This window comes from Pongo pygmaeus, chromosome 6 (genome assembly GCF_028885625.2).
Source record: "Pongo pygmaeus isolate AG05252 chromosome 6, NHGRI_mPonPyg2-v2.0_pri, whole genome shotgun sequence".
NCBI classification, from domain to species: domain Eukaryota; kingdom Metazoa; phylum Chordata; class Mammalia; order Primates; family Hominidae; genus Pongo; species Pongo pygmaeus.
The window spans coordinates 72,066,269-72,080,792 of record NC_072379.2 but is presented as its reverse complement, the minus strand read 5'-3'; the positions used below and the strand labels follow the sequence as shown (position 1 = coordinate 72,080,792).

Here is a 14,524-nt window from a genome sequence, read left to right as displayed (position 1 = left end):
GATTTTTCACTCTGAATCAGAACAGAAACAGAAAAAAAATAAGTATATTAGTTGATAAGGTTTTAAGTAAAATGAAAGGAAGTTGCAAGAACATACACTTAAGGAGTAAGATGATGATTAAATAGGTAGGTGTTTGGAAAAAAAAACATTATCTGGATTAACTTTTAACTAGAAAACTAGACAAGAGAAACACTGAGCACTGAAGGGCATCTGAGGTTTTGAGTAGAGCTATAACCCAAAGAATTATATTTTTATTTCACTAAGTCTCTGCCACTCAGTATAGTATAGGAGCAAAGAAGTTGAATGTCTGAAATTAAGTGTGAAAAACTAATTGACATCATGGATTATGAGATCAGTTTAAATTTGAAAGGACGGGCAACCAAAAGTCAGCAGGCAAATTCAAGAGGGAGTAAAGTGGGCAAGGGTAAAACAGTTTTAATTTACTTTTATTTCACCTAACATGCATTTATGGGAAGTAATAAACGTGAAGGAATGTATGTGAACAAATATTACTTTAATCTAATCCTCACAGTTATCCTATGGGATAGAGACTATTTAATGATCCCAATTTTACAGTTGAGAAAACTGAGTCCTGAGGAAGTTTTAAAAATGTACTCACATCACTGAGACAGTTAATTCTCAACCTAGGGTTTGCATTCAATCATTATAAATCAAGAGTCAAGGTTCTTAATTACTGTACTATGCAATAATTAAATTAAAAGTAGGAGAGTGAGAAGTTAAGTGAACATAGGCTGAGATCAAAGTAAAATTGACAGTTTAGTTTTAGAATAAAGCTAAAATAAAATAAAATAAAAATAAACTGCCGAAACAGCAGTTCTCAGCAGTTACAAGGCTTGGAATGTAGTAACAGAAGTGAAGGGCTGAAATAAAATGGAGGCAAAGCCACAGGATTTGAGGATAAAAGAGAGGTTGATGACTTTCCCTAAAGTACTATGGAGCACTTGAAGTTAGAAGGGCAAATCAGCCCTGAGACCATGTCCTTGTTCATTCACAGGGGCTGTTGGTAATTGGTACCAACAAGGAGAGATAAAAATGGAATTCCCCACAGCCCCAACACACACAAGCACACATGCACGTATGCATGCATGCAAAAGCACCCATCCACGGGTAACAAACACCTTCTACCTGATAGAACCTCGGGACGGGAAGGTCCTCAGAGAGAAGAATTAGGATTGCATAAAGGAAATAAAGTTGAAGACATGGCTTATACGGTAAGTCCTCAATATGATTGCTAGATACTGGGAAACTGTGACTTCAAGCAAAACAATGTACAGAGGGTTCTCGAATAACACCCTTTCCTTTCATGACATTTTGTTATAACACTGATGAGCAAAAAAATGGTTTTGTTATATACATTGTTCAACTTCAAGTCACAGCTTCCAAAATCCTATTGAGGATGTTAAGTGAGGACTTCCTGTAATCAGTAAAACATCTGGGAACTTTTGTTTGTTATTTTTTAATTGAATAAGCTTTATAATAAACATTGTGTAAATACCTGGCAGAAAAGACAGGCAATGGAAAGTGGTGGGAGGCACTGAATAGATTTTAAAAATATTTGGGGAAACAAAGTATTACTCACATAAACATTGACAACAGTGTAATTCGTTTATCTAATAACCCAGGTAAAATACCTAACAAATACTGCCACTATTCATCAACCCCAAGAAAAACAACTTATTTCAGGTGAATTCCTTGTGTATATGTCTTTTCACTGGACAGAAGGAATTGCATAAGCCAGTGCTTCTCAAAATGTGATCCCTGGAACAATAGCATCCGCATCGCCTGGAAACTTGTTAGAAATGCACATTTTCAGATCCCACCCCAGGCCAGCTGAATCAGATATACCAGTCCTGCAGGTGATTCTGATGTGTGATAAAGTTTGAGAACCTCTAACCTAAATCAAATTTCTTTCTGCTTAGCTACCCGGAAGTAAGAGCCAAATTCAACATTGACCTGCAAAAGTTAATTTTAGGTGCCTGTTCACATCTGTTTCTGTGTTAATTATAATTGCTTTTTCTTATTTTCATTCTTCTGGTCTATATTGTATTTAATAAATTGTCATCCTCTTGGAGTATTTATTAAACTAACAACCAATACAATTTTTTGAAGTCTTACTGAGAATTTGTTTTTAAAAATCTGTAACCGTAAAAGAATACATGTTAGTAACTTTTACATATGCAATTTTAGAAGGGTAAACGTATGTGGTAAATTGTTAAGAAAGTGGATGAGGAAGATTGATTGTTAGTTAATTGACACAGGAAAGGGCCAGGCATTGGCATTAAAAAAGAAAAAGAAAGAAAACCAAACTTTGGATGATTCTGATGTATAGCCAGGGTAAGAATCACCAAATTAGAGGATAGGAGAAAAGAGACCTACAGCATCATGTATTTTGAAGAGTTTGGTGAAAATGGTAGTGATAATTCTGGGCCATAACAAGACTGCTTATGAGAAGAGTCTGAAGAAATGGTTTAAAACAAAAGGAAAAGGCAATGCGTCTAGTGTAAGCTTGAAAAAAAGCTGGGAAACTCAAAGAAAAAAACAGAGAGAAGAGAGTTGAGAACACTAAAGAAAAGTATATGGCAGGTCAGTTGGATGAGATTCATCATGTCTTTTTGAATAATGTGGTGAGTTAACATTCTATCTGCAACTGTAGACAAAATCTATGTGGGTTCAAGGATGCACACTGAAAACTCAAAAGCATTCTTCTTAAGAATTCCACCTTAAAGGCAATATACATCCAGCTGACCTAGAAATAGTTAAACAGCAAGACCAAATACCATCTTGGGGAGGATGGATGGTGCCTTTATTCATCTTCAGATGTGGAAAAAATGTTTGTCTTTATATGTTTAAACAGCAAGACCAAATACCATCTTGGGGAGGATGGATGGTGCCTTTATTCATCTTCAGATGTGGAAAAAATGTTTGTCTTTATATGTTTATAATCATCCCAAATGTGCTCCTGATAACACCTGAGCAAACTTTCTCTCTGGCTGTCACTTCAATAGAAATTCACTGAACATTAATATTTGCTTTGGAATGAGACAGATTTCTGTAAGTTCTTAGGAATACAAAATAAATCTTGAAATGCAAATATTCAACATTTATGAATAATAAATATATATTTAAAGATGATATTCATATGGTTTATTCATAACCTAAGCAGGTGTGACTCTTAAATAATCACATTACAGTAAATCCTTTATTGGAAGGAGAAATATTATCAAAAAGTTACTATTAAATTTAACTAAAAATGCCTCCCAATGATAATTCTGAGACATCATGATTATTTATATTTGCTTTAGAAGTATTAAAGTTTAGATTTATTATCTTCACTATCATTCTAGTAGCAAGCATTTTTCATTAAATTTACCACATCCTATATAATCAAATGTATCAGATTATTGAGTAAGCTGCCAGGACTATATTTAGAAAGAGCCTCAGAGATAGAATAGATGATCAAACGATCAGGTTTAGAGTAAATGCTTGAAAAATATTTTCTTATATTGCAATGAGTATAGTTAGCCACCAGAGAGAGCTCAGTCACTATGTTTTATTAAAGACAGTAATTATTTACTTTCAACTGAACAGAAATTCTCTATCGGCCATACCCTAAAAGAAACAAAGCTATTGTTTAATGATTTATAATATCCAGAATCAAATACTATAAATGACACTTTCAGGTTTAGCATTTGAGAAATAATGTGTCTCTGCCAACAAGAGTGTTAGTGCGGAAGATTGCAAGGGAGATTTCCACTGGAGAAAAGGTGCAGGTTGCCTATTTATAGGCAATTTTCTTACTCACTAATGGGAAGGTTTTTTCACACGCCAGAAATAAATGCTTTATGAAAACAACTCAAAGGCTATTTTCTAATAGCATCTTGTTAACTCCAGAGAAATGAGGAACAGCTTTTTAAAGTCATATGACAAACATAATCAAGAAATAATCAGTAATAAATGGAACTTGATAAATAAGAACCTGAAATTAATAGATCTTAATATCTTTTGTCTGATTCTCAGCAGGAGGAAATTTTTACTATTAAGCAGGATCACTTTACTCAACAAAAATTATACAACTATACTAATGCAATTTTAAGTTAATCAATATCTAGTCCTTTCTCCTGCCCCCAACCATGATAAGTAAACAGAATGAAGAAACACATACACTCAAGCTTATCCTCAGGTCTTCCTCTTTCAAGCAGAGACAGGTAACAGACAATGTCCTTCAGGTGGATTACTTCTGGGGAACACGTGTTTGCAGGAGAAGTAGTCCGGGGAGGGGTGATGGCACCTTTATTCATTCTCAGACCTGGAAAAAAAATTGTCTTTATATTTTGTTAATTATTTACAGTGATCTCAAACAGAAAACAAATTAAGAAAATAGAGAACACACAGGCTACATAGAAATTTATATTTTTTAGGCATAGAATAACCAAATTCTCTGTAATATCAGTACAGCAGCTAGACATAGCCTACAACTGTTGTAGATGAAGGAGAGTTCTTTGGGATCCACAGACATAGCACTGCCCTGTCACCCACTGGATGGTATTTGGGTCAGAATAATATCACCCTAGGTGAGTTGGTACACATTTGAATGCTTGAAGACCCACTTCCTTATTCTACTTTTCTGTGCCTTAGGTAGTGACAGCTATAAATCATTTGGGAAGATATTTAAAATGGACTTTTTCACAAAATACTAAAGAAAAAAATGTCAGTCTTTCACAATATAATTTCTCTATTGATAATAAGTAATCATCCATTCATAAAGTCATATATTTGTTTCAAATATTTGCCAATACCATGAAGAAGACATCCTTTTTTACCATCAAGGGATTTGCCCATGAGTAAGAATAAAGAGAACATAAGCAAAACTCTGGATAAACATGATGGATATTGGAGAAGTAAAAACATACGAGTGGTTTGGTTTTTAAATGGTTCTCACTTTATTTCTGAAACCCATTATCTGTGTCTGTTCTATGACAAGGATATAGGTTGCTTATTACCTGTCTGGTGATAATCTAACTGAAATATGTTCACAATAACTTGTTAGTTCTATCTTACCCAGAAGCCACTGAAGTCAGATTGTGTGTATCTGACAAGGCCTGAAGATAAACCGTAATTATCCCTTGAGCGATATATCGTATTTTTAGAGGTATTTGGGAGAAATAACTAATGGGTTGAGTGGCTACTAGATTCCTAATCAACCAGGACATACTGTAAGGAATAATTTGAACCAAATACAGTTCTAGAACCCTGTTCTTAGCACAGATCTACCTGACTGCGTATCTCTCACTCTAGTTTTTCAATTTGTAACTTTCCATGAACACCCGTCACCTCGTCAAGCCATCTCAAGATTCCCAGGCATATAATTCAATGTGTTGTGAGATGTCCCAAGTTAGTTTTATCATTGGTGATGTTGTCACTAATAAAGGGAACTATTTACTGAGTGCCTAATATGTGGCTGAAATCATGGTAGTAGCTTTAACACATATTATCTCCCATTATTCTTACGTGAACCCTGTGAGGTAGAGTGCATTTTCCCCATTTTACAGATTAGGAAGCGTCTTACAGATTTTAACTTCCCAGAGTTTCATAACCAGCAAGACAAATCCATCTTCTTGTTTCTACACTGGTAGCTTACAAACTATTTTTGTTCAAGGCCAATCATAAAAGTGTAAGAAAAATAATTTACATCTTTAACACAGCACACACACATGCACTCACACACACACACACACATTAGTGGTAATTGATAATTGCCCAAATATTTTCTTTTCTATATTAACCTACTCCTGTTCTATCCTATTCTTTTTTTTTTTTTTTTTTTTTTTTTGAGACGGAGTCTTCCTCTGTCGCCTAGGCTAGAGTGCAGTGGCACGATCTCAGCTCACTGCAAGCTCCGCCTCGCAGGTTCATGCCATTCTCCTGCCTCAGCCTCCCGAGCAGCTGGGACTACAGGCGCCCACCACCACGCCCGGCTAATTTTTTGTATTTTTAGTAGAGACGGGGTCTCACCGTGTTAGTCAAGATGGTCCTGATTTCCTGACCTTGTGATCCGCCCGCCTCGGCCTCCCAAAGTGCTGGGATTACAGGCTTGAGCCACCGCGCCCGGCCTCCTATTCTTAAAATTTTTCTCAAAGACCATCTAAATTGAATTTACTAGCCACCAATGGATCAAAAATCACACTTTGAAAAAACACTGCTTTGGGTCTTTCCATCCTTTTTTTTTTTTTTTTTTTTTTGAGATGGAGTCTCGCTCTGTAACCCAGGGGCTGGAGTGCAATGGCGCAATCTTGGCTCACTGCAACCTCTGCCTCCTGGGTTCAAGTGATTCTCCTGCCTCAGCCTCCTGAGTAGCTGGGATTACCGGTGTGGGCCACCACGCCTGTCTGATTTTTTTTTTTTTTTTTTGTATTTTTAGTAGAGATGGTGTTTCACCATGTTGGTCAGGCTGGTCTCAAATTCCTGACCTCGTGATCCATCCACCTCGGCCTCCCAAAGTGCTGGGAATTACAGGCATGAGCCACCATGCCCGGCCCATTTCTTTTTAAAATGAAGTCTTATTTATTTCAAATGTGGCTTTATGTTTTACATTAATTCTACTCCTGTTTATAAAGTTATCAACAGAGACATATATTGTAAATGGAATTTCCTTTTTAATAGAAGTATCAATGTATATCTAATACAAACTAATAATTATTTATGAACCAAAGAAGGCAGGGAAATGAAGACAATCCTGAGCTTTAAAAAAAAAAAAAAGACCGGAATAATTGAAAATAGCCAACTAAAGCTTAGCCAGCTGCAGGAATAAGCAGTTCCAACTTATGATAAAAAACATTTTGGCGCTGACCCCTGACATGACCATAACTTTCAGACTTGGAGAACACAGCACTTGAATTATGGTCGGATAAGCTATGACCTAACTCATCCTGCTGATGAGCTAATCCTCTTTTCCAACGTTTCCCCCTGTGGTACTGAAATGATTTAATCAGCTTGATTTAACTCTTTTATAGAAAAATTCAGAACAAAACAAAAAAGAAAGAAAAGAATATGCTCTGACATTTATTTGAAAGAAAGCCAAATATATTATAGATCTTCACTTATTTAGAACATGGCATGATCATTTGTACTTATACAACTAAGGTACATGGTGTTTAATTATCAGTTTTCATCATACTGAACACAAACAATTGAGAATGTAAGGATCACATAATTTTGTCTTTTCTGTATGTAATGTATAAATCGAGTATGAATGTACACATGTAATTTGTATTTAGCATCACGTTTTTGAAGGAATATGCTACTGTACTAAAATTATTTTTGTTTGGAAAAATGAGTAATATTTCCCATTTTCTTTTCATGAAATATTGTTAACTGAACATTTAAAGCTGTATCATGTATTTATTTTCATGAAATATTATTAACTGAATATTAAAGCTGTATCACATATTTAATTGTGTCACAGTTTTACATTTAAATAGCTTAAAGCTTACAGAAAAGAAATATGGGCATATATTCAATCTATACGTTGAAGAACTAATCAACACTTCCTTAAGTCCAATAGCAGCCAAATTTGAGAGGTAAAATATATACTTTTGGAATGATTTATAGAGTGCACTGAAGAAGAAGATAAAATGTCAAAGACCTTTTATTATTATTACTTGATAAAAAGAAAATTGTAGAACAGAACTTAATTTTTTAAAGACTCTATTCTTTTTTAAAAAGTTTGAGGCTCACAACAAAATAGAGACTGTACAGAGATTGAACACTGCTTTATATCTTTCCTTCATTTTCTTTACTAAAGTCTTGCTTACTTCAAATATCTCTCTGTGTTTCACATTAATTCTGCTTCTGTTTATAAAGTTATTACCCACTACACATGCATATTCTTCCCCACTACCAACATTCTCCACCAAAGTAGTACGTTAGTTACAATTGGTTAAATTACATTGACACCTCATTACTATCCAATCTCTATAATATACATTAGGGTTCTCTTTTTGTTGTACATTCTACGAGTTTGGACAGGTGTATAATGATGTGTCCACCATTATAGTGTCTTTCAGAGAAGTTTCACTGCCCTAAAATATTTCTACTCTGTTTATTTATCTCTGCCCTCCCACCAACCTCTGAACCTTTTATTTTCTCCCTGATTTTGCCTTTTCCATAGTGTCATAGAGTTGAAATCATACAGACTGGCTATTTAGACTGGCTTTTTTCTGTTATTAATATGCATTTACATTTCCTCCTTGTCTTCTTATGGCCTGATAGCTCATTTCTTTTTATCACTGAATAACATTGCATTGTCTGGATGTACTACAGTTTATGCATTCATCAACTTGATTAAATTTTGAGGTGTTTAATTAATAAAAAAGCTCGGCCAGGCACCGGGACTCATGCCTGTAATCCCAGCACTTTGGGAGGCCGAGGTGCGCGCATCATAAGGTGAAGAGATCGAGAACATCCTGGCCAACATGGTGAAACCTCGTCTCTACTAAAAATACAAAAATTAGCTGGGCGTGGTGGTGCATGCTTGTAGTCCCAGATACTTGGGAGGTTGAGGCAGGAGAATCACTTGAACCTAGGAGGCAGAGGTTGCAGTGAGCCAAGATCATGCCACTGCACTCCAGCCTGGGTGGCAGAGCGAGACTGTCTCAAAAAATAAATAAATAAATAAAAATAAAATAAAAATAAAAAAGCTCACAGATTTTATTCCTGCTCCCACCACCTCCCCAAGATCAGCCCACATTTTTTTAATGTTTCTTTATATTATGTTTTCATTTAGTTTTCTGAAAGCAGGCCCTGGTCCTCAATCTATCTCCATAGGAGTTATTTTTACACCCTACTCTACCCTTTATTTATTTATTTATTTATTTATTTATTTATTTATTTATTTTTCTTTTGCCTTTTCCCTAAATCTGGCTGAAGCTCACTACTTATTTTCCTCGATTGCAGTTCACTACCCTGAAGAAAAGTCCTTTTTCGTTTTAAGAAGTTTGCATTAATCTAATGGTTATTCAGAAGCTTAGGAGACAACACGTATGACAACCAAGAAGTTGCAAGCCTGACTTCTTGACTACAGCTGAGATGGTAAAATGATAACATGAAATAGTAAGTGAGATCCTCTCTAGCAGCAATAGCCTCTGGTGAGGAAGCTCAAAATTCTATTTTTAATAAACAAAGGCCAATTTTACACACCCAGTCATCAGTGAAATTCTCTCTTTATAACTAAAATGAAACATAAAGCTGGGCAAAACAAAAGGGTTTGTTTGTTTGTTTTTTGGCCTCAAGTGATCAGAGCTAAATATTGCTTCAGAGTAAATATTGCATTGACACTTAAAGTAGTATAATCTGCAGATTCTTCTACTTGCCCTAGGCTGTACTACTTTAAATATTTCATCACAAAAGTGAAGCAAATGTGTGTGAGTGTATATATACATATACACATACACATATATATGTGTATGTATGTATTACAATAGTACAAAATAAAGTGAAAAATAAGCATTGTAATTTGAGTGTATTAGTCTTTTAGGAATAATTATCTTGTACTTAGTATTTATTTCTGTTAAAATAATTTCATTATATATACACATACATACATACACACATACACATTCTTTTCTTCAAAGCTTTAGTTATAAAAAGTAGTTAGCATTAGTCAAATTGAATGTTGCCTACTATTATCATATTTCTAAGCACATGATTTTCATTATACTCCAATCTAGACACTTCACTTCTTGAAACAATAACCTCAAAAGTTGTATTTAATAGATAATTTTAATTCTAGCCTCAGGTTCAATTATTAGCAGGTAAGTTTTGGGTACCTGTTAAATTAGTGCCTCTGGTCCAGTTTGTTTTATTTTCAAACACTTGCATTTCATATAATGTAAACAGTGACATTTTCTCTATTTCTTAATGAAATAGTCAAAAACAATAACATGGATTACATTTCTAAATTTATAAGGCAATACAACACTGTCAATTTAGCTTTTTCTTTTAAAATATTGGTTCAATTTACAGAAACGTATCAGATTTATTTACCACATAGTATAATTATACTTCCAACATCCATACTATTGGTCATAATGAGTAGCATAGATAATCAGAATAAAAATAGTTGATATTAGTATTGTCATATATTTCATGATTTTTACACTTAATCTTTCAACTATGCTTGTTGTAGTATATTATAATTATCTTTCATTCTTTATGTTTACCCAAACAGGCAGCAAAATGAGGTAGATGGCATTTTCAGTGAATAAGAAATGTAATAGAGATGGTGATTCCTTATAAAGAGAAGACAGACTGTGAGATACAGTCCCCGATATGAAACTGGGATCAGACAAACCTCTCTGAGAACATACTCTGGTTTTCATCTGTTTGGACATTGGCAAAAACCCCAAACAAGCAATTACAGGGAGAAGGACTTAAAGTGTAGGTCTTTGGGGATAATGTTTTAAGAGCAGAGTAACCTCTGTGAAGGAACAACATTAATAACAGCTCTGGCTCTGTGCAAACAATACTTTTGTACAGTGGTCTTATTTGACCCTACAATTCTGTTTTAAAGATGAGAAAGTGGAAAGTCAGTAAGTAAACTGTTCGTGATCGTATACCAGTCAGTCAACGGAGCAAAAAGGTGAAGACAAATCATCTCATTCCAAATTTTGGACTCTTTTTAAAAGCAGTAAAAATGAGATCTGTCTACACCAGTGTTATCCAATAAAATTTTCTGAAGGCTGAGTGCAGTGGTTCACACCTGTAATCCTAGTGTTTTGGGAGGCCAAGGCAAAAAGATCACTTGAGTCCAGGAGTTCGAGCCCAACCTGGGCAAAATAGGGAAACTTCATCTCTATTAAAAAAATTTAAAATTACCCATTGGGATGGCATGCATTTGTAGTCCCAGCTACCTGGGGGGCTGAGCAAGAGGATCACTTGAGCTCAGCAATTCAAAGTTACAGTAAGCTATGATCGCACCGCTGCAGTCTGGGCAACAAACAGAGCAAGATTCTGTCTCTTGAAAAAAAAAAACAAGAAACAAAAAAACTTTCTGCACTCTTCAATACAATAAAATTAACTACATATGGCTATTTGACCAAAATTATTAATGAATTTAAATTTAAATAGCAATGGATAGCTAGTGGCTACCGTATCAGGTTGTGTAGGCTATATACTGTATGTAGGTGGATAATTGAAAGTTATTTAAATTATTCTCAGTAATTTGAATATATAGAAATATGGGACAAAAATAATTAAACCACCACATATTAAAAGAGCCCATGATACCAAATTTTCTGTGTTTATCACATGAAAAGAAATTCCAATAATCTTCTTAAATTTCACTGTACAGATATTGTTCAGAATGTATAATATCTTTAAAACAAAAAGAATATGTTGATTTTTTTTTTGAGATAGGGTCTCACTCTGTGATGCCCAGGCTGGAGTGCAGTGGCATGTTCACTACAACCTCCACCTCCAGGGTTCAAGAGATTCTCCCACCTCAGCCTCCAAGAAGCTGGAATTACAGGTGTGAGCCACCACATCCAGCTAATTTTTGTATTTTTTGGTAGAGATGGAGTTTCACCATGTTGGCCAGGCTGGTCTCAAACTCCCGACCTCAAGTGATTTATGTACCTCGGCCTCCCAAAGTGCAGCGATTACAAGCGTGAGCAACCATGCGCAACCAATATGTTGAAATTGAACTTTATGCTATGTAGGCACACCAAAACATTGAAACATAATTTATTTAATGAATAATGGTAATGACTGGCATTTATTAAGCATTTATAATGTAAACAATACTATTTCAAATGATGTACATGCATCATTTTTTTTTCAGTCTCACAATAGTTAATAAAATACATACACATATTATCCCCATTTTACATTTAAGAAAACAGAGGTGAGAACAAGTTGCACAGGTACGACTCAAAATGCAGTCTGAATTGGAGTTTTATTGTTTATTTATTTATTTATTTATTTATTTATTTTTGAGATGGAGTCTCACTCTGTCGCCCAGGCTGGAGTGCAGTGGCGCAATCTGGACTCACGGCAACCTCTGCCTCCCAGGTTCAAGTGATTCTCCTGCCTCAGCCTCCCAGGTAGCTGGAATTATAGGCACCTGCCACCATGCCCAGCTAATTTTTGTATTTTTAGTAGAGATGGGGTTTTTTTATGTTGGCCAGGCTGGTTTCTAACTCCTGATCTCAGGTGATCCATGGCCTCCCAAAGTGCTGGGATTACAGATGTGAGCCACCGTGCCCAGCCACAATTGGAGTTTATACTCTAAGCATGATTCTGTGAGGCTGGACAGAGAAAAATAAATCAGAGGAAATTGTCTTCTGCCTCTCAATAAAAGACCTTTGTTTTAAGAGTCTGGTTTTCAAGACTCTTAAGGGTAGATACATTGATTAAATCATAAACATTTGAAAGAAAATTAGAAACCATAGCCAGAGCTAAGAACTCTAAATTTTCATCTTCCATTTGGCCCATGTATTGGGTCATCCATCATAATATGTATTTATATGTGTGCTTGCATGTGTAAACATGCACATATATTTGCCAAATCTTTATGTATGATTTTTCTTATTGCTCATCTGTGTTTTTGATAGATATAAAACTAGCCCTTTATAATCATAAACACAATAAATATTCAGGACCCTTAAGATTACTCATGTAAAACCAGATCCCAGGTACTGAGGATAAAGCATTGAACAAAGCAGGAAAATCCCATTTCCACAGAGCTTTCATTCCAGGGGATCAAAGCAAGTGTCCAACACCATTGCATATTTTCTAGCTATGACTAGGTGTTTTTATGAGTGAAATAATGTTATGATGGATTTGGGCCTCTGCAGGGTATTAAATCTCTTATTTCCTTTTACTAGAATATTACAAACTGTAAATAAATATTTTTGAACATGAAAGTATGAAAATGTTAAGACAACACTATCATTTAGTATGCAATCATTAAGACGAAAATGAAAATACAGAAACTCCTGTGTGTTGGGTGAATAAACCTAATAATAAAGTAAAGGTGGAAAATTTGAGGACCAAATTTTACTTGGAATATTCAGATGGAAGAAAAAGAAACTTGATTATTCAAGTCTAACATATTAAAAACCATTTAATGATTAAAGGAGAGACTTGAAGAGAAATCATCCCTTACTAGCAGTGTTGTGTTAAAAACAGGACCACAAAATTATTGCAAGGAAGAGATTGGCAGGATAAAATATTTTTTGAAGTAAAATAATCTGTGGAACATTACTTCTAATGATAATAATTGGAAGTATGAATTCAATACTACAGAGGTACATCAAATGTAAAGGTTGATATAAATAAATATGAATTGGCCAGTAGACAGAATTTATTTCATCTGTATTCCTGGAGCATTTCTATGTCAGTGAGTTTATTACCTCAACAGTAATAAGTATATCGACATTAAGAAATACACCAATATATTTTAAATATCTACTATGTGTCAGGAATTCCCCTATCTCATAGTCACAGAAGCTATGTAGTCTGTTCAGTTTGTGTTTTGGGGACCCTGTCTTTCCCTGTTTGCATTGTGGAAACTGAAAAACTTATCAGTTATAAAAGACCTGTTAAGGTACAGCATAGTAATAAAAAACACACATACACACATATATATTTAATATCCTCAAGACAGTCCTAATAAGAGAAATATCTTCTTCTCAGCACAATTAATAAAGTATACCTTTCAGCAAGAACATTCAGTAAGTCTATCTGGTGAAAGAACATTTATCCCAAGGTTCAAGTATCTCATTCTCATTGTAAAATTTTCTGTTCTTAATTGATTAACTTCCTGACAAACATAAAGGAATCGTTTTTCCTTTTCTATCTAAAATAAGTACTTGGGGTGTGACTCAAATGCACAGAAAACATAAAATGACATAATCCTCCTATTGATATTATAGCTTATTGATATGTGTAGCATCACAGTGCAAATTAACCATTGCCTCATCAAACAAGCAATGGGAGAGTTGGGGACCAATGATAAGGCACCTAATTTTTTTCAGAGATAGCTGTTACTACTCTCAATCTGAAATATCTTCTGGACCCTTTTATACCATCAGCCTCATTCTCCTTCATGATAGCTTCCACATCACTAGCAGTGTAATTATTTTCTGGCTTAAAATCTCATAATGGCTTTCCAATTTCTTCTGGATAAAATTCATAACTTAGCATGACAGGCAAAACTCTTCCCCACCTGGCCTTGGCTACCTCTCTCGCCTCTTCTGCAGAAGCACAACTGGAGTCCAGGCCAGACCCAGACCTCTCAGTGCTCCTAACAAGTCTATCTTCCTCCAGGCTCCTAAGGTCCTTGGGGTTTTGACCTTGCCAGGCCCTCTTTCCTCATTCCACTCCAGGCCATGCCCGATATTTACAAGGTGATGAGCATCACCTGCTCTGGGATGAACAGAAATGACCTCTTTGAACTCCTATCTTAGTTTAAGTGAATCATGAGAATCCCAGATTCCCAGTCATC

At 35.1% G+C, this 14,524-nt stretch overlaps 1 protein-coding gene across 14 annotated transcripts in view; it reads right to left on the bottom strand.

The window, feature by feature from the left end:
* Positions 1-14,524, bottom strand: part of DGKB (diacylglycerol kinase beta) — a 738,724-nt gene that overhangs the window by 544,518 nt on the left and 179,682 nt on the right. For all 14 annotated transcript variants that reach the window (XM_054495969.1, XM_054495971.1, XM_054495977.1 and 11 more), the window contains one exon: positions 4,184-4,327. In XM_054495969.1, the coding sequence (XP_054351944.1) occupies positions 4,184-4,327 (144 nt within the window). The remainder of the gene's footprint in view (positions 1-4,183; positions 4,328-14,524) is intronic.